Below are 22,414 nucleotides of genomic sequence, written 5' to 3'. Positions count from 1 at the left end.
CAATGCAATCCCTATCAAGTTTCCAAAGGCACTTTTTTTTTTTTTTACCAAAGTAGAAAAAGATTCTAAAATATATATGGAATCACAAAAGACCCTGAATAGCCAGAGCAATCTTGAGAAAGACGAATAAAGCTGGATGAATCACATTTCCTGATTTCAAGCTACATTATAAAGCTATAGTACTCTAAACAGTAATCTAAATAGTAATTTAATAAAATATAACAGTATTATATCTAAAACCATAAGATAGTATTTTATGATACTGGCATAAAAACAGACATATAGACCAATGGAACAGAATTGAGAGACCAGAAAAAAAACTCCACATATATGTATGGTCAACTAATATTGACCAGGGATCCAAGAACACTCAATGGATAAAAGACAGTCTCTTCAATAAATGGTGCTGGGAAATGGACATTGACGTGTAAAAGAATGAAACTAGACCCATCTTACACTACTCACAAAAATCAACTTGAAATGGATTAAAGACTTAAATGTAAGACCTGAAACCGTAAAACTCCTAGAAGAAACATAGAAAAAAGGTCTTTGGGATGGATCTTGGCAATGAATTTTTGTATATGATAGCTAAAGCATAAGCAGCAAAATAAAAAATAAACAAGTGGGACTACATCAAACTAAATAGCTTCTATACAGCAAAATAAATGATCAACAAAATAAAAAGACAACCTGTGGAATGGGAAAAAATATCTGCAAATCACACATTTGATAAAGGATTAATATCCAAAATATATTAACAAGTCACAGAACTCAAGAGCAAAAATTAAATAATCCAATTAAAAATAGGCAACCGACTGGAATAGATGTTTTTCCAAAGAAGATATTCAAATGGCTAAGAGGTACCTGAAAAGGTGCTCTGCATCACTAATTATTAGGGAAATGCATATAAACACTACAATGAGACATCGCCTCATACCTGTTAGAATGGCTATCATCAAAAAAACAAGAGCTAACATGCCGGCAAGGATATGAAGAAAAGAAAATCCTTGTGCACTACTGGTGGGAATGTAAATTGCTACAGTCACTGTGGAAACTAATATGGAGGTTTCTCCAAAATTAAAAAGCAAACTGCCATATGATCTAGCAATTTCACTTCTGGGTATATATCCATAGGAAATGAAATCACTATGTTGAAGAGTCATCTGCACCCCCATGTTCACTGCAGCATTTTTACAATAGCCAAGACATGGAAACAACCTGAGTGTTCACTGATGGACAAATGGATAAAGAAAATGTAGTGTGTATACATATGTATACTATACACATATATAATATGTGATTGTGTATACGTATGTATACACACACTCACATACACATATATACACCCACAATAAAATACTATTTGAAAAAAAAATAAAGTAAAATAAAATACTATTTGGCAATAAAAAAAAGGAAATTCTGTCATTTGCAACAACACAGATGTACACTGAGGGCATCATGCTAAGTTAATTAAGTCAGAGAGAGAAAAAAAAAATACTAATCTCACTTATATGTGGAATTTAAACACAAACAAACAAAAAGCCCACCCAACAACAAACTCACTGAAAAAGAGATCAGACTTGTTGTTACTAGAGGCAAGGGGTAGGGGTAGGGGAATTGGATGAAGTTACTCAAAAGGCACAAACTTCAACAAAATTCATGATTCTTATGAATAATAAGTACTGGAGATACAGTGTGCTACTCTGTGACTTTGGTTTACACTGCTGGTGGTATACTTGAAGGTTGCTAAGAGGGTAGATCCTTAAAGTTCTTATCACAAGGGTAAAATTGCTTTTTTTATGTCTATATGAGATGAGGATATTAACTAAACTTATTGTTTTCATCATTATGCATTATATATAAATCAGGTCATCATGCTATACATCTTGAACTTACACAGTGCTGTACGTCAGTTATATCTCAATAAAAGTGGAAGAAAAAAACATTGGTTTGTACAAAAACACCTAAGTATCTAAACAATGTAGCCAGCTCCCACTTTAAAAATTATATCAGTAGGCACAATGAGACACTTCTAAAGATCAAACACACATACTTATGAAAAATAACTGGAGTGTGAGTGAGCGAGTGTGAGATGCTGTGTGGGCTGAGAGTGGTAAGTTAAGGGGAGCATCACAAATATACCGACAGTAGTTATTGACTTTGGGTTGTGTTAATGATATGCCAGTTTGCTATAAATTTTTAGAGATTAGGGGGTAAATAATTGGTTTAACTATTCAGTTAACAGTGCATTTTGAATACATATTAAAGTAAGGCCCACATAAGCTGCCTGATATCCAGAAAGATCTCTTTGGCTCCCAAGAAGAGCCAAAACTCTCAGAGAGAAGGAGAAAAAAATCTAATAACATAACTTTCTTCATGATCCTGTTGGGTTACCAGCAAAATGGTATTAGATGGACTGTTAGCTGTGTGATGACAGGCAAGGTGCATCAACTCTCCCACAATCATTTTTCTTAAATGTAAAACAACAACAATAATACCCTATTTGGTTTCACAATCTTGCATTTAATGCACCGTCAAGTATCATTTAGGCTCCCAGTGACAGGGAACTTATTACATTGACAATGGGGCCATTTCCTTCCCACGTAGTGCTATTAAAAACTTCTTTCTTATGTTAATCTGAAATCCATAGGTCATTAAGGACAAGCATCTCCTTCTGTCTATGTCAGTCCTTCAAGGATGCAGTGTATCTCCTTAGGTTCTGCCCACATACCACCTAAAATTTTCCATTTCGTTCATTTTGCCCTGGTATACATGATGAAACCATTTAAGAACATTTTTTAAAAAACATAACAACTGTACTGGATACCACTTATGCTCTCGACCACTGCCAATTTGTCTTATATAAAATAAGCAGAAAGGAGGAGGATAAATGAAAAAGAATAAAAGGGAGTATGTCCAGTCAGAATGGCCATCGTTAAAAAATCTACAAATAACAAATGCTGGAGAGGGTTTGGAGAAAAGGTAACCCTCCTACACTGTTGGTGGGAATGTAAATTGGTGCAGCCACTATGGAGAACAGTATGGAGGTTCCTAAAAAACTAAAAATATAGTTGCCATATGATCCTGCAATCCCATTCCTGGGTATATATCCGGACAAAACTATAATTCAAAAAGATACATGTACCCCTATGTTCATAGCAGCACTATTTACAATAGCCAAGACATGGAAACAACCTAAATGTCCACTGACAGATGAATGGATAAAGAAGATGTGGTCCATATATACAGTGGAATATTACTCATTCATAGAAAATGAAATAATGCCATTTGAGTGGATATAGAGATTATCATACTAAGTGAAGTCAGAAAGAGAAAGACAAATACCATATGATATCACTTATATGTGGAATCTAAAATATGACACAAATAAACCTATCCACAAAACAGAAACAGAATCATGGACACAGAGAATAGACTTGTGGTTGCCCGGGGAGGGTCGGGGGGTAGTGATGGATTGGGAGTTTGGGATTAGCAGATGCAAACTATTATATATGAAATGGATAAAGAACAGAGTCCTACTGTATAGCACAGGGAACTGTATTCAATATCCTGTGATAAACCATAATGGAAAAGAATATGAAAAAGAATGTATATACATGTATAACTGAATCACTTTGCTATACAGTAGAAATTAACATAACATTGTAAATCAACTATACTTCAATAAAATTTTTTAAAAAGCTGTGTGTGTGTGTGTGTGTGTGTGTGTGTATGCACGCTCATCTTTATTTCTGTAGTTGGTCATAAGGCCATGGTTGCTGTTGACAACTTTCCCGCTATCGGTTATCTACACGAATCATCATCCTTTAGCAGGTTGATAACCCAACCTTCATTCCTGTGTGGTCTAAATCCTTAGTTGTTTCCCCTTTTTTGGTTGCTGCAGTTTTCTATTAGCTTCTAGTATTGCACACGGGGATACTAAAACTTGCCCAAGAGAATCCTCTAGGTTCTAGACATAGTGCTTTCTGACCCATTATGTAGCAGCAACTCACATTTCCTCTTGACGATCAGGAACTAACATGTAGTTAGGACAGTACAGTAACTTTTCCCTCTGTTGGTTTAGTGGTGGAACAAGCCTGAAATGGGCAGATGGCCATCGAGACTGCTGATTCAGTGGAACGCTGTGTCCCCTCGCATAAAGATTTCTCCACTGGGGACTAAAACTTTCAAATCAGAAGAGCTCAAAGGGGACAGGGAGCAAATATTCTGTGAATGGGTATAATAATGAGAGGAGTTGTTCCCACTTTTGATTCTCAGACACATATTCTGGCTGTGGGAGAAATAATTGTATATCAGTTGCTTATTGAAAGCATATACCACATACTTTAAGATATAACCCCAAGCTTTCAGGGTGTTGTTTCCTATTAGGCAACTATAACTGACTCTTCAGTACACCATTCCACCATTCTAGAATACTGGATGCTTTGGAGAGAATGGGACACATAAGACCACTGAATTCCATGAGTGTAAGCTCTTTTGCTATAAAATGAGTTCTGTGTTCATAAGCGATGCTGTGTACTCTTCCATGACAGCAAATAAAATGTTCTGTTAGTCCATGGATGGTGGTTCTGACAGTACATTGTGGGCAAGAAAGACAAATCTATATCCAGAAATTGTATCTACTGTGAGGAAGACAAACCACTATCCATTCCATGATGAAAGGATCTTCAATGTAATCAACCTGACATGAGAGGGTTTCCCCAAAGAAATGATGTAATTATGGCCATACGAATCGTAATATGATCACATATCTTAGCCCGATGAATCCTTTGGTGGGAATTTATTCTTAATAAATCATCAGATATAAAGAAAGTCCTTTATGCCCAAGATATCAATCACAGAATTACATGCATTAGCAAAACCCAGAGAACCACCTCAGCATCCACAATGGGGAGCAGGGGATTAAGTGATGGCGCATAAGCTCAGTGAATTTTCACACGGCATTCAGTAACAGCATACAATAATAATGTTAAGTAAAAATAATCAGGGTATAGTATTTGTGTACAGAAGATAATACTATTAGGATAAGGAGAAACCTATACGTAAGAAAGAAAAGCCTGGAACAAATCCCACGTCCAATCAATCACCACGCACATTCAGTTGCTCTTCCTAAATATCTCCTGAGCCTGTGAACTTCTCTCCTTGTCCGTAACTACCATCTTCCTCCCAGCCATTGTTGACTATCATCAGGATGACATCAACAGCCTCCTGACAGCCTCTCCCCACGCACCCTTACCGCATTCAGATGCATTCTCTACAGTGCAGTCAGAGCAATTTTTAAGATGTGAATATGATTATAGAATATTCCTTGTGTAAAAATCTTCAATGGCTTTTCATTTACGAACAAGTTCTAAAATCTTTCATGTGCCTTAAAAGGCTATATGTGATTTGACCACAACAAACCTCTCCACCTCATCTTTTCTTGCCTTATCTACCCAGCCATGCTGGGACCCACAGTCAGTGCTGATTCCTGTCCAGATGCTTCTGTTAACAGGTACTAAGCACTTAACCTGGGATGTTAGCAGCAGTGAGCTTTAGGTAATAGGTTATGCATATTTTATGTTTTTTCCCCTACTATTCTGTTTTCTTAAATATTCTTCATGGAATAAGAACCTCTGTTAACTAAAATATAATTGATACTAAAAGAATGAATGCCTTCTTAGAGATATTTTTCATGTTCCCACTAGACTAGGAAGATTTACAAAAGGCAAGTTACTTCCAGGGTTGGCTAATCAGACCAGGAATTTCAAGCAGAATATCTACCACTGCACAGAAAGAAAAAGAGGGACTAAGTATCTGTGTCACCCATGTATAATTATGCAATAATTATAAAGTAAGTTGAGAAAACGTTACCATAAGGCTGACAGGACTCAGAATAAATCTTCATAGAAGAGCATTAAGCAGTTGCCATGACAAGACTGAAGGAGTGAACAAGTGCCCTCACCTTTCCAAGGTTTGCGGGGGGAGTGCTCACTTCCTGCTCCCCAAGCCTCACCCCGTGGCCTCCTGTCTCCCACTCCCCAGGTGATCTCAACATGAACCCCTGCTGGTGGACTCACAGGGTTCCACTGCGGAAACAAAATCCTGCATGTCTCACAGTTCTGCTGTTGCCAACAGAATTTTTAATCTATAAAGGAAATTTTTTTTCTTCTTCTCCTGTTTCTTTTTATAATTCAGCAGAAAAAGCAGTTCTCAGATTCTATCCCATCTATATCATTTAAATCTATTCACAATTATTTAAAAGTGCTAGAAGTGGCCATTTACTTTCACACATGTCCCTGCATGGAGTGATGTGTTTGGTGGTACCCCCTTTCTCCCTCCCAACTCCAATCACAGCTCTCCTGGTCCAGGGCTCTATCATAGAAGATGCTTTCCCAAACAGCTTATATCCAGGATACAGCCTTGCACCATGGTATCCAACATATCACTGGATTCCTTTGCTGGGTCTGACACAGCAGTGCATGGTTTACTGCTCAACTGATTTCAAGGTGGTGGCCATGGTCTCAGCAAGTAAAGGGGACTCAGCTTCTGTAACCACATGACTACTTCCCAGGTGCCAGCAGCAGATTTAGATGGCAGCTCCATTATTACTTCCCCAGGGACATATTCCTGGATTCTCCTTGATCAGTTCAAATTGCTCTATTATAGGCTCTCATAACCACATGCTCTCATTTTACATTTACTTGGTTATTTCCTTGTGTCTCTTTTAGTAGACTGTAGGTTTCACAAAGATGGAAATTATAACCTTTTTTTATTCTTTCACTCCCTTTATGTTTTAAATTTTACCATTTTATCTCCAATGTCTAACCCAGTACAAGGCACATGGGGGGGTTCAACAAACACTTGTCAAATAAATGAATAAAGACTACTCAAGACATTCCAATGTAGATATCAGTGAAGCTTGCATTGAACTAATCATTCCAGAAAAAAAAAAAAAAAAGGATACAACATAAGAAAAGGAAAAAAAATTACAGGAATCAAAGAGTGCCCCAAAGTAGACATAAGCCACTAAAGATTTGACCCTTGAAAAAAAAGAGACCCTAGGATTTCTTTCCAGAGATCCTGGGACATTGAGGAGGAAAATTCTGAGAACAAAATCACAGAAGAGAAGCTCCAAAAACCCACATATGAATTCCTCTCTAATCTTAGCCTAAATACTTAACTATGAATGCTGGAATGAGGTTCTGTGGAGCCCAGAGGCAATATTAACAGCTGAAGGATAAGAGAGCTAAGCAGAGATTTAATCTACTGCCCACCAAAGAGGTATAAGAGCATGGAGTTAGAATCCCTCTACATGAGAGGGGCTTGGTAAATATCTTTTGCTTTGCATAGAAGTTGAAGAGAGGCTGTAACTTAGAAGTAAAGACTCTGAGAACTAAGAGACTTTAGGACTAAGGGCAAAGCCAACATAGCACCACCCTGACAAAGTCTAAAACTAAGCTGCTGCAGGATCAAGGTGATCTGTGAATAACTACTCAACTGCTAGAACAGAAAAGCAACATTGCTCCAAATGAGCTAACACAGTTCAGAGTCTGTACAACATAATAATGATGCCAAACACACAATTTAAAAAATTACTAGATGTGTGAAAAAACAGGACAATGTAACTCTTAGTCATGGAGAAAACAGTCAATAAAAGTAGGTCTGAAATGTTCAGAAGCTGGAATTAGCAGGCAATCACTTTAAAATAACCAAGGCATTCAGGGAAATGGCAATGTAAGAGATCCCAGCTTCCCTGCCCTCCCATAAAATTCAATGACAAGACAGCTACCCACAAACAAACACAGCTCCAGGAGACCTTTAGATTCCACTTAGGACATCTTAGGAACACCATGGGACAAAATATCTGAGGATAAATGCACAAAAAGGAAAAGAAGCCAGCTTCATTTTGCCTGCCTCATCCCATGACCCAAGCTGGCATTGTTCAGCTCCAAGAAAGAACTTCCCAGCTAGTAAAAGTTCCCCTCACCAGAAAAGGAAGAGAGGGGTGAGTGACTAGCTTCTTTAGCCTTTCCCAGCACAGCGTGAAGGTCTAGCTGAGTTTTATCCTGCCTAGATAAGCAAAGAGAGCTGGATAGGGAAAAAGAAAGAAGAGCAGAGGCTATTATTAGCAAACACACAGTGGGAGTGATTGTGGTTCAGGGAGACCTTTCCTGCAGACAAATTTGGCAGCTCCCACCATAGATCAAGTCATGGGCTGGCTGTGCAGACCTTGCCAGCTGCCCTACAGGTATTTATGTTCACTAACATCAATTATGCCTCAGTCCTTCACTGCTCCCTTCATACCCCCACACCCTGCTAGGGCTTGCACCCACACTGGTAGCCATCCAAGGTCTTTGTGGCAGTGCAAATGTAAAACATCAGCCACTTGGGTCCTCCCTCTCCACCAGAGCCCAGGAGCTATGCTCACAGCCAGCCCAGGCTTTTGCAGCTGTGTGATTGATGGTTTCTGAAAAAGATAAACAAAATTGACAAACTTTTAGCTAAACTAACTTAGGAAAAAAAGAGAGAGGACTGGAAAAATAAAAGGAGAAAGGAGAAAGGAGACATTACAACTGTTACTACAGAAATACAAAAGATCATGAGAGACTACTATGAACAATTATATGCCAATAAACTGGACAACCTAGAATAGATACATTCTTAGAAAAATACAACCTACCAAGAATGAATCATGAAGTAATAGGAAGTCTGAACAGGCAAGTATTAAGGAAGAAGATAGTATCAGCAATCAAAAACCTCCCCAAACAGAAAAGCCCAGGATCAGATTGATTCACTGGTGAATTCTATAAAACATTTAAAGAAAAATTAATGTCATCCTTCACTAACCCCTACAAAAATTGAAGAGGAGAGAACACTCCTAAACTCATTTTATGAGGCTAGTCTCACCCTGATACCAAAGCCAGATAAGGATACAAGAAAAGAAAACTACAGACAAGTATTCCTGATGAATATTGATGCAAAAAAGTGTCAACAAAATATTAGCAAACTGAATTCAACAGCACATCAAAAAGCATCATTCACTATGATCAAGTGGGATTTATCTCTAGGATGCAAGGATGGTTCAATTTATGCAAATCAGTAAATGTGATATAGCACATTAATAGAATGAAAGACAAAAATCATGATCATCTCGATAGATGCAGAAAAAGCATTTGACAAGGTACAACATCCTTTCATGATAAAAATGCTCAACATATTGGGTATAGAAGGAACATACCTCAACACAATAAAGGCCATATATGACCACCCAAAGCCAACATCATTCTCAATGGTGAAAGTTTGAAAAATTTTTTCCAAGAGCAGGAACAAGACAAGGGTGCCCACTTTCACCATTCCTATTCAACATAGTACTGGAAATCCTAGCCAGAGCAATTAGACAAGAAAAAGAAATAAAAGGCATCAGAATAGGAAAGGAAGAGGTAGAATTGTCTTTGTTTGCAGATGATACGATTATATATACATACATATATACACATATATTTTTGACCAAAAAACATAACTAATCAATGAATTCAGTAAGAATGCAGGATACAAAATCAACATACAGAAAACTTTCAGTTTTGTATGCTAACAGCAAAACATATGAAAAAGAACAAAAACAATCTTGTTCACAATAGCATTAAAAGCAATAAAATACTCTGAAATAAACTTAACCAAGGAGGTGAAAGATCTGTTCACTAAAAACTACAAGACTTTGATAAAAGAAATTGAAGACAAACAAATGGAAAGACACCACATGTTCATGGATTGGAAGGATATTGTTAAAAATGTCCATATTACCCAAAGCCATTTATAGATTCCGTGTAATTCCTATCAAAAATTCCAATGGCATTTGTCACAGAAACAGAAAAAAATCCATGCTGAAATTCTTATGGAGCAACAAAGGACCTCAAATAGGCAAAGCAATCTTGAGAAAGAACAAAGCTAGAAGCATCACATTTCCTTATTTCAAGCTATACTATAAAGATATGGTATTCAAAAGAGTATGGTACTGACATAAAAATAGAAAAGTAGACCCATGAAACAGAATTTAGAGCCTAGAAATAAACTCCCACATATATGGGCAACTAATATTTGACAAGAGAGCCAAGAATACTTAATGAGGAAAGGATAATATCTTCAATAAATGGTGACTGGAAAAGTGTGTAACATTCAGAATAATGAAACCGGATCTCTATCTTACACACTGACAAAACTGAAATTGAAATGAATTAAAGACTTAAATTAAAGATCTGAATCCATAAAACAATTATAAATAAAATAGGAAAAAAGCTCCTTGACATTGGTCTCAGCAGTGATTTTCTGGAGGTAATAACAAAAGCACAAGCAACAAAAGCAAAAATAAATAAGTGGGACTACATCAAACTAAAAAGCTTCTGCACAGCAAAAGAAAAACAACAAAATGTAAAGGGAACCTAAGGAATGAGAGAAAATATTTGCAAATCATATATCTGATAAGGGGTTAATATCAAAAATATATAAATATCTCAGTACAACTCAATAGCAAAAAAACACTAATAGATAATTAAAAAATGGGAGGAATTTAATAGACAGTCTTCAAAAGAAGTCATACATATGGCCCACAGGAACATGAAATGGTGCTCAACATCATAAACCATCAGGGAAATGCAAATCAAAACCACAATGAGATATCACCTCACACCAGTTAGAATGGCTATCATCAAAAAGACAAGAGGGAGACTTCCCTGGTGGTGCAGTGGTTAATGCAGGGGACACGGGTTCGAGCCCTGGTCCGGGAAGATCCCACATGCCACAGAGCAACTAAGCCCGTGTGCCACAACTACTGAGCCTGCGCTCTAGAGCCCGCGAGCCACAACTACTGAAGCCCGTGGGCCTAGAGCCCGTGCTCCACAAGAGAAGCCACCTCAGTGAGAAGCCTGCACACCGGAATGAAGAGCAGTCCCCGCTCGCCACAACTAGAGAAAGCCCGTGCACAGCAACAAAGACCCAACACAGCCAAAAAAAAAAAAAGAATCCGCCTGCCAATGCAGGGGACATGGGTTTGAGCCCTGGTCCGGGAAGATCCCACAAGCCATGGAGCAACTAAGCCCGTGCGCCACAACTACTGAGCCTGCGCTCTAGAGCCCGCGAGCCACAACTACTGAAACCCGTGCACCTAGAGCCCATGCTCTGCAACAAGAGAAGCCACCAAAATGAGAAGCCCGTGCACCGCAACGAAGAGTAGCCCCTGCTCACTGCAACTAGAGAAAGCCCATGCTCAGCAACAAAGACCCAACACAGCAATAAATAAATAAATAAACAAAGAAACATATAAGAGGTAACAGTTTGTGAGGGTGTGGGGAAAAGGGAACTCTTGTGCACTGTTGGTAGGAATGCAATTGCTACAGCCAGTGTGGAAAACAGAATGGAAGTTCCTCAAAAAAAAAAAAAAAAAAAAATTAACATTACTACCATATAATCCAGCTATCCCATTTCTGAGTATATGCCCAAAGAAATTAAATCAGCATCTTGTAGAGATATCTGCACTTCCATTTTCACTGCAGCATTACTCACAATAGCCAAGACATGGAAACAACCTGTGTCCACAACTGATGGATGGATAAAAAATTATGTGATTATTTAAACATATACAGAGAGGAATATTATTCAGCCACGAGAAAGAAATAAATCTTGGAGTTTGCAACCACTTGGGTGACCTTGAGAGCATTCTGCTAGGTGGATAAGTCAGAGAGAGAAAGACAAAAATACTGAATGATATCACTTATATGTGGTATCTAAAAAAGACAAACTCAGAGAAACAGAGTAGAGTGGTGGTTCTCAGATATTGTGGGTTGGGTATAATGGGCAGATACTGCTCAAAGGATACAAACTTCAAGTTCTAAGATTAACAAGTTTGGGGATCTAATGTAGAGCATGGTGAGTATAGCTAATAATACTGTATCATATACTTGAATTTTGCCAAGAAAGTAGATCTTAAATTTTCTCAGTATAAAAAAGAAACAGTAACTATGTGACCGATAGAGGTGGGTAGCTAATACTATGGTGGTAATCATTTCACAATTAGTAAATGTATCAAATCAAGATATTATATACCTTAAACTGACACAAGGTTACCTTGTTAATTATATCTCAATAAAACTGGGGTGGGGGGAAGCATTTGCACTTCATTAACAAAAAACCAATATGAAAATGTTAAAAAAAAAAAGAAAATGTTAGAGATAATGATAATAAAGAAATGGATAATTTCAGAAGAGATATAAAAACTTAAAAAAGAAAGATATCAAATAGAGATCTTAAGTAGACAAATACAATAGCTAAAATTTAAAAGAAGAATCATTGGATGGGATCAACAGAAGATTGGATCCAACAAAAGAAAGTATTTATAAATTTAAAGATACATTAATAGTAATTATCCAGACTAAGAACAGAGGAAAGAAAATGAAAAATTGGAAAAAAAACCCAAAAAACAAACAAAAAAAACAACCTGTAACTGTGTCCAAGAAGACAGGAAAGTGAGAATTAGGGGAAAAAAAGTGTATATTGGAAGAAATGTTGTCCAAACTTTTTCAAAGTTTGAGCAAAATCATCAACCCACAGATCCAATAAAGCCAGAAAACCTCAGGCAGAACAAATACAAAGGAAATCACGCCTGAACCCATTACAGTTAAACTGCTGTCAAACATGGTAAGCGAAAAACCTTACAAGCTTGGGGGAATGGAAGGTGGGGAGATGTACACAGGAGAACCCAGAGAAGAATGACAGCAGATTTATTATTTTAAAAGACAGACAGAAAAAGCATGGAGACCAGAAGATAAAGGAATGACATCTTAAAGTGTCAGGGGGTGATGTGTAGTGAGAGACTATTACATAGATTGCTCTACCAAGTGTGAAAATATCTTTTTAAAAATGAAGGAAAAGATAAAGACATTTTTTCAGGTAAATGAAAGCTGAGAAAATATATCGACTCACACTACAAGAAATGCTATAGGAAGTTATTCAGGTTGAATGTGAATAATACCAAATGAACCATAAATCTCAAGGAAGAAAGGAAGAGCACTACAAATAGTAAATATGAAAAGCTATATTTTCTTTTCTCAAATTTTCTACTATGTAATGAACTGTTTAGAGCAAAATTAATAACAAAGTTGAGGCTGATAACAAAGTAGTGGTAAAATATGTGATGACAGCACTAAGACAGGGTGGGAACATACTATTTTAGACTCTTACATTATATGTGAAATGATATAAAGTTAATTCAAATTAGGTTTAGATAAGCTAAGGATGCATATTGTTATCAGAATAACAATTTAAAAAACTAAATAAGAATGAAAATGCCAATAAAGGAGACAGGTTAAAAAAATTTCAAAAGCTTGATTAACCCAAAAGAAGATAGCAAAGGAGGAACAAAAGAACAAAAACTGAGAGTACAAATAAACAATAAATAGCATGCTGACATAACTAATCCAAACTATATTGATATTTACATCAAATGCAAATAAACTACACATTCCAATTTAAAGGAAGAGGGCTTCCCTGGTGGCACAGTGGTTAAGAATCCGCCTGCCAATGCAGGGGACACGGGTTCGAACCCTGGTCCGGGAAGATCCCACATGCTGTGGAGCAACTAAGCCTGTGTACCACAACTACTGAGCCTGCACTCTAGAGCCCATGTGCCACTACTACTGAAGCCCGTGCACCTAGAGCCCATGCTCCGCAACAAGAGAAGCCACCACAATGAGAAGCCCTCACACTGCAATGAAGAGTAGCCCCCCCTCGCCGCAACTAGAGAAAGCCCAGGTGCAGCAACGAAGACCCAATGCAGCCAAAAATAAATAAATAAATAAATTTATTTTAAAAAAATAAAGGAAGAGATTGTCATACCGGACATAAAGGAAGAACCAAGTACATGTTGTTTTTAGGAGATATACTTTAAGTATAAACACATGGGTGAGTTGAAAGCAAAAAGATAGTGCATATGGTGCATTCATAAAGATAGACCATATGCTGGCTCTTAAAAGAAGTCTCAATAATCATCCACTGATTGGAATCGTACAGAGTATATTCTTTGCCAAGAGTAGAATATCATTTGAAATCAATAACAGTAAGATATCTGGAAAATTCTAAAATATTTGGAAATTAGTAGAAATCACAAGGTGGGGTTAAAAATATTTTGAAATAAACTGTAATGAAAGCACAACATATCAAAATTTGTGGGCAGGAACTAAAGAAATACTTAGAAATGAATGTGTAAGTTTTAAGTGCTTATATGAGAAAAGGAGATAGGCTTAAAAATCAGTGATCTAAGCTTCCACCGTATGAAGCAAATAAAAGTACAAATTATTCGCAAAGTAAAAATCAGGAAATAATGAAGATGAGGTTAGAAACCATGACATAGAAAACAGACCAACCGTGACCAACGTTGAGCCATCAAGTCCACAAGGCCAAAGTTTGTTCTCTAAAAGGATTCCCAGACCAACTAAGGACGAAAGGAGAAAAGATAAATGAGTAATATTGGTATTATAGAGGAGAAGTAACTGCTGTATTGGTGGTCCCCAGGCTACCCAGGTTTGCTAGAAGGACTCAAAGACTCAGCATATAGACATACTCATGGCTAAAAATTTTTTTTTTTTTTTTAACAGCAAAAGGATACAAAACAGAATCAACAAAGGGAAAAGGTTCGTGGAGTGAAGTTTAGAGGAAACAAGGTGCAAGCTTTCAAGAGTCTGCTCTCAGTGAAGTCACATAAGACATGCTTAGGTTCCCCAAAATGACTTATGACAATGTATGTGAAATGTCTAATGAGCTTATTAGAGACCCAGTGTCCATGGATTGGTGGGGGGGGGGCGCTGGTCATGTATGCAGCATATAACAAAATACCAGAAGGAAAGCACATATTTAGCACACATCATATTGTTCGTACAGTTTAGGTACAGTGTGTTCCTCTTATCAGATAAGGACAGTGAGGACCCTCCCCAAATCTAAGTTTCTAGATGCCACCCAAGGGCCAATCTTGAAAGCATTTCTTTCAAATAATAGCAGTCAGACCTGCTGTGTTAACTCTTTTCTGCATGATTAGATGCCCTACAAATATTACAGAATTGACAATTTCATGCTAATAGAATGATAGAGGAGAAATAACAACAGATCCCATAAATATTACAAAACTAACAACTTTGTGTCAATTTATTTGTCAACTGAAACAAAATGGCAAATTTCTTGGTAGTGACAACATACCAAAGCAAATGCAAGAAAAATTTTGAATAGTAATATATCTCTTAAAGAAATCAAATTAGGAAAAGAATGTACTGACAAAAATTCCAGACCCATACAGTCACTCATAAATTCTACAAAATATTTTAGGAAGAAATATCACTAATCTCACACAGACTCTTTAGGAAAACAGAGGATTAGGGAACACATCTGACTTGTTTCATAAGGTCAACACTACTCTGATACCAAAACTTGACAAACATATTATTAGTAAATAAAATTATAGTCCAATATCCCTCATGATTATAAATGCAAAAATCCTTAAAAGTATGCTAGAAAAATTAATCCAGAAATATAGAAAAGGGGTAATGCATCATTGGGATTTATTCCAGGTATGCAAGATTGACTGATCTGGGCATGCTAAATCAATATAATTTACCACATTAGCAAAATAAAGAAGAAAAACTATATGATTGCCTTAATAGATGCAGAAAAAGCATTGAACAAAATTCAATTCCCATGAGGGTGGAAAAAGACCTCTCAGCAATCTAGGAATAGAAAGAAACTTTTTCAAGCTAATAAAGGACATCCATGATAAACCTATAGCCCACACTGTACTTTAGGTGAAATACTGGATGTGTTCTACCTAAGACTGGGGACAAGACAGGGATTTCTATTCATAACACTTCTGTTCAACATTGTGCTCCATATTTTAGCCAGTGCACTAAAGCAAGGAAAATAGAAGGCATGCATTAAAAAGAAAGAATATCTTTATTCACAGATGACATAATTGTTTACGTAGAAAATCCTAAGGCATCTAAAAAACTTACTAAAATTAATGTCAACTTAGCAAGGTCACAGACTACAAATCAACATATAGAAATCGTTTTATTTCTATAGACTGGATTGGTATCTATTCTCTAAAATGGTCCTCAGTGACTCTTGCCTCCCACTATTTTATTCCCTGTCTAGTCTCCACAGACATTGAATCAGGGCTGCCTTAAGTGACCAATAGAATAAAGGCAAAAGTAACAATGTGAGATTTCTGAGGCTAGGTCACCAAAGGCATTGCACCTTTTGCCTTGGTCTTTTGGATCACTTACTGTACAGGAAGCCAGCTACCCTGATGTGAAGATAGTCAAGCAACCCCATGGGGAGTCTCACATATGGAAAGTGATCAGCATCAAATCACCAACCATATGAGTGAGCTTATTTGTGATGGGATCATCTAGTTCTGGTCAAGCCTTAAGATCACCGCAGTCCTATTTTACTTTTTACTGTAAACTTAGGAGAGACCCTGAGTTGAAACTTCCCATCTACCTGACTCCAAATTTCTGACCAATAGAGACTATGAGGGCTAATAAATGATTACTGTTATTTTAAGCCTTGTTGAGTGGTTTACTATACAGCAATTGATAACTAATATACTGATTAGAAAATGAAAAATAAAGTAATACCATCTACAACATTAACAAACATGAAGAAAATATTTGAGGATACACTTTTTAAAATAATGTAAGCCAGGACTTTATGCTGAAAACTACAAAACACAGTTGAGAAAAAATTAAAAGGACCTAAATAAAAGATTCACCATGTTCATGGATTGGAAGATTCAATATTGTTAAGATGTCTTTTTTCCCCAAAATTGTTCTATAAACATTAATGTCTTTCTCAGCCTCTTCAATAAGTGGTGCTGGGAAAACTGGACAGCTACATGTGAAAGAATGAAATTAGAAGACTCCCTAACACCATACACAAAAATAAACTCAAAATGGATTAAAGACCTAAATGTAAGGCCAGACACTATAAAACTCTTAGAGGAAAACATAGGCAGAGCACTCTATGGCAAAAATCACAACAAGATCCTTTTTGACCCACCTCCTAGAGAAATGGAAATAAAAACAAAAATAAACAAATGGGACCTAATGAAACTTAAAAGCCTTTGCACAGCAAAGAAAACCATAAACAAGACAAAAGGACAACCCTCAGAATGGGGGAAAATATTTGCAAATGAAGCAACTGACAAAGGATTAACCTCCAAAATATACAAGCAGCTCATGCAGCTCAATATCAAAAACAAAAAACCCAACCAAATCCAAAATTGGGCAGAAGACCTAAACAGACATTTCTCCAAAGAAGATATACATAATGCCAAGAAACACATGAAAGAATGCTCAACATCACTAATCATTAGAGAAATGCAAATCAAAACTACAATGAGGTATCACCTCACACCAGTCAGAATGGCCATCATCAAAAAATCTACAAACAATAAATGTTGGAGAGGGTGTGGAGAAAAGGGAACCCTCTTGCACTGTTGGTGGGAATGTAAATTGATACAGCCACTATGAAGAACAGTATGGAGGTTCCTTAAAAAACTAAAAATAGAACTACCATACGACACAGCAATCCCACTACTGGGCATATACCCTGAGAAAGCCATAATTCAAAAAGAGTCATGTACCACAATGTTCATTGCAGCTCTATTTACAATAGCCACACATGGAAGCAACCTACGTGTCCATCAACAGATCAATGGATAAAGAAGATGTGGCACATATATACAATGGAATATTACTCAGCCAGAAAAAGAAATGAAATTGAGTTATTTGTAGTGAGGTGGATGGACCTAGAGTCTGTCATACAGAGTGAAGTAAGTGAGAAAGAGAGAAACAAATACTGTATGCTAACACATATATATGGCATCTAAAAAAAAAAAAGTTTCTGAAGAACCTAGGGGCAGGACAGGAATAAAGACGTGGATGTAGAGAATGGACCTGAGGACATGGGGAGGGGGAAGGGTAAGCTGGGACCAAGTGAGAGAGTGGCATGGACATATATACACTACCAAATGTAGAATAGATAGCTAGTGGGAAGCAGATACATAGCACAGGGAGATCAGCTCGGTGCTTTTTGTCTACCTAGAGGGGTGGGATAGGGAGGGTGGGAGGGAGATGCAAGAGGGAGGAGATATGGGGATATATGTATATGTATAGCTGATTCACTTTGTTATACAGCAGAAACTAACACACCATTGTAAAACAATTATACTCCAATAAAGATGTTAAAAAAAAATTAATGTCTTTCTAATTAAAATTCCAGCAAGCCTATTTGTACTAATTGATAAGGGGAGTCTACAATATTTATGTAAATGCAAAGGCTCTACAATAGCCAAAATATCTTGATAAAGAAGATAGAGGACTTTTTAAGACTTAACAAAAAATTTCAATAATGAAGATTGTGTGGTTGTATTGTAAGGATAGACAAATCAATCGATTGGAAAATGGAGAGTCTATAAATAAACTCATATTTATAGATGTCAAGGCAACTCAATGGGGAAAGGAAAGTCTTCAAGAAATAGTATTGGAAGATGTTTCTAACAACACTTACAAAAAAACAAAAAAAGAAACAGTGTTGGATCAACTAGATGCTTGTATGGAAAAAACCGGGGAATTTCAACCTCATACCTTTCACAGAAGTTAATATGAGATGTATACCTAAGCATAAAGCTAAAACTAGATAACATCTAGAAGAAACATAAAAGAATATCTTCATGCCTTAAAGTAGATGAAAATTTCTTAGATAGGATTCAGTACTAATCACAAAAAGAAAAAAATATTAAACTTTAGAAAAATTAAAATCTGCTCTTGAAAAAAAAATCAGACTGGGAAATATATTTGCAAAGAAATTTTATCCAGAATATACAAAGAATTCATGCAGTTCAATAATAAAACAATAACCCAATAAGAAAATGGAAAAATGACTTGCAAAATAAGATATGCACCTAGCCAATAAGCATATGAGAAGATGTACCACACAATTAGTCATTAGGGAAGTGCAAATCAAAACCACCATGATATCACTCTGACAGATATCATTCTGACAGACATCAGAATGGCTAAAATTAGAAAGACTGACAATACCAAGGGTCAGTAAGGATGCAGAATATCCTGGAACCTGATGGGAATGTAAAATGGTTCAACTTTGTTGAGAAATAATTTGGTAGATGCTTATAAAAATAAAAATCCAGCTACCCTATGACTCAGAAATCTCAGTCTTATTTATCCAAGTGAAATGAATGCATATTTCCACAAACAACTGTACAAGAATGTTCATAGCTTTACTTGTAATAGCCAAAGCTGTTATCAACCGCAATGTCCATCTACAGGTAAATGGATAAACTGTGATATATTCTTATAATGGAATACTATTCAGCAATAAAATGGAACCAATTTTTACTGCACACAACAGCAGAGACAAATCTTGAAAACATTCTTTTGGGTGAAAGAAGCCAGACATAAAATAATATTGTATGATTCCATTTATATGAAGCTCTAGGGCAAGTAAAAACTCACCTTGTGATGACAGAAATCAAAATAGTGTTTGCCCCTGCAAGGGAGGTGGGGTGAGTATTGGCTGAAAGGGGCAGGGGGTACCACTTTGGGGTGATGGAAATATTCTATATTTTAATTGGGATGGTGGCTACAGGAGTAATACATTTGCAAAACTCAGTCAGCTGCACCTTTTCAAAAATCTCTTGTATGTAAATAATTCAGTTAGAAAAACTAAAAACCAAAACAATGTTTATCCTTCTGGGATAAGACTGGTTAAGGGAGAAGCTGGGACAATCCTGGTTCTCCAGGCCAGGAGTCTCCATTTGAAGTTCCACGCTTGTCCTTTTCTGCCTGAAGTCCCCTGAGAAGCCCTCACCTTGGGAAGGGGTGACCTTTGGCTTGGCCCCAGAGAAACCTGAGCCCTCTCTCCGCCGTAGGGCTTCCAGCAGCCCACCCCACTGACTATTCAGTGCCTTTCTCCACTTCTGACTCTACCCCAGGCTCTTTGATAAAAGCCTCCCTGCTGGAACCATTTCCTTCCTTATGCCCCTGAGCTCTCGAAAATTTGAGGCTGATTTGTCTCAAGGGAACAATCTCCACTTAAAGTCACAGCCACCAAGAGGCTCCTCTAATCTCAGAAGCATTTGTAGAGCTGAAAGCCGTGTTTCCATCCCCGGGGTAACTTTCCCGCAATCATCAAGCCGGCCTCGTTGTACTCTTACAGTGAGTGCAGCCAAACAGGCCCCGCTTTCCTTACCCGTTTCTGTACCTGTAGGTGATCCCGAACCTCGAAGCGGGATGGCTTGTTGTCCTGAGTTGTTGCTCTCCAACACAGGGACAGAAGCGGCGTGCCCCTGCTTGCTGAATCCCTATCAGCGGCGCTGGGGCGCAAGGATCTTCCATCCCCACCACCAGCCCCGCAGGCCGACAGCCATCTCCCTTCCCAGCTCACTCTGCGCGCCAGCTTCTCCTCCTTCACAAACAATCATTGATGATGTCTTCTCCCTGGGCTGACACCTGCCTCATTAGGAACCTGCTCCACTCAGCGGCGGCACCTGTGCAGAGCCCGGGGCCTCCAGCCTGCCTGAGGGCAAGCTGAACCCAGGAGAGGAATGACTCAGTCAGTTCAGAAAATCAGAATTGAGACTCAGAGACTTCTGAATGGTTGTGTCCCTGAGGGAGATGTTATGATCCATGGATATTTTCAGAGTCACCTGTGAAATTTGATTTGACTTGGGGGCTTTGCTAGTCTTTATTTGATGGCATAATACAACAAGCTTTCTGCATCTAGGCACACGTGGTTTGCATTTTGGGGCGCTCCTTCCTGCAGGCAGATGCACTCACACACAGGCTAGGGGAGTTTGGAACTCAGATAACAAAGTCTTGAGAAGTCACCTGCATTCTTTTTGTCGTTCTTTTTGTCAGCTCTTTGCAGATCAGCGAAGAAGGGCAGGGACTCTCGGCTGCCTGCATCTGAGGCAAGAGCTTGTAAGGACGGGAAATGCTACCTGGAGTTTGCACACGGTTTGGGGGGGAGGGGGAAACACTGAGCAGGGAGGGGGCGGGGACTTGAAAAGCATCTTGTTATAATTAGAGAAACAGTGGAGCAGACTGTCCTCCAGACATTTTGCTATCAGGAAACCTGGAGACATCCTGGGAACCTGATTTCCTTGAACTTTTCCCAGGCTGGCAGCTCCAGGGGATCCAGCCTATGGCCATGGGAAGGCATTATCCGTGTGTCTCAGGCATAAAGAACACAAATTTCTAGTTCTGACCCCACCGTTGGGTTCCAAATGCTGGGCTGATCAGGAGTCCTTATTTCCAGTGCTATTGACCACACGTGCCCAGATCTGTCTGCTACCTGCCCTCAACATGTGGCTTCAGTGATGTTGCCTTGCTGGTACAGGCCTGGCTCCTATAGGCTGACTGTGACCAAAAGGGGGACAGGATGGCAGTTGAGACTAGAACAGATTTTACATCTTTAGAAAATGAAGCAGAAAGGTATAGTGGCCAACCACTGGGCAATAGAGAGCAGAATCAAAAAAAAAGCCTAGGGTCAGGGGTGAGACAGTTGTGGATTTGAATCCCAGCTCTGCTTCCTGCCAGCTGTGTGACATTGGGAAAAAATATTGACCTCCCTGAGACTATTGTTTCTTTCTCTGTGGACTGGCGAAAATATATCTTATCTGGTTGCTGTGCGAATCCAGGTAGTTAATAGATATAATCAAGTGCTCAGCTCAGGGCTTAGCACATAGTAGCTGTGAGTAAGTGGTAGTCTTGGCTTACCAAGTTTAATTTTGAGTCCTTACACCTGAGTTCGAGACCAGCCTTTGTCACTTAATAGCTATGCCATTTTGGGCTACTAATACAGAATCTTTCAAACTTCATCGCCCTTACTTACAAGACAAAGAAAGTAACGCCCAACTCATGAAATTATTACACCTCTGAGAAGCCTTCCCTGGTCCCCCGCCATGTGGAGTACTGCTTCTCAGACTTTAATGTGCTCTTGCTAAAGCACAGATCCTGATCTGTATGTCTGTGATGAGGTCTGAGAGTCCGAATTTGTAACAAGCAGACAATTGATGCCGATGCTGCTGGGCCATGGACCACACTTTGAGCATCAAGGATGTAAAGTTAATCATTCCTTAGATATTGTGTGTGTGTGTGTGTGTGTGTGCGTGCATGTGCCTTTATGCATGTGAATGTGTGTATATGCATGTAGGTGTGTGTTTGCCTTTGTCTCCTATGTACAGGCCAGGGACCACACTGGACTATATTCTCTCCATTCCTCACAATTGGGTCCACCATTGTCCAGGGCTCGAGACAACTTTCACAGGCAGGAGGCTCCAGCTCTGTCTTGTGAG

At 38.2% G+C, this 22,414-nt stretch overlaps 1 protein-coding gene across 8 annotated transcripts in view; it reads right to left on the bottom strand.

Annotated features, from left to right (window-relative positions):
* Window positions 1-22,164, bottom strand: part of LOC309649474 (uncharacterized protein) — a 130,198-nt gene extending 108,034 nt beyond the window's left edge. For all 8 annotated transcript variants that reach the window (XR_014257121.1, XR_014257122.1, XR_014257123.1 and 5 more), the window contains exon 1: window positions 20,320-22,164. Coding sequence is in view for 3 of the 8 variants with exons in the window: in XM_082439528.1 (XP_082295654.1) it covers window positions 20,320-20,453 (134 nt within the window). In the remaining 5 variants the exon portion in view is untranslated. The remainder of the gene's footprint in view (window positions 1-20,319) is intronic.
* Between the last annotated feature and the right edge of the window lie 250 nt (window positions 22,165-22,414).

This window comes from Balaenoptera physalus, assembly GCF_965194825.1.
Source record: "Balaenoptera physalus genome assembly, chromosome: 19".
Classification (NCBI taxonomy): Eukaryota; Metazoa; Chordata; class Mammalia; order Artiodactyla; family Balaenopteridae; genus Balaenoptera; species Balaenoptera physalus.
The sequence above is the reverse complement of the archived record's forward strand: the minus strand, read 5'-3'. Positions and strand labels throughout refer to the sequence as shown.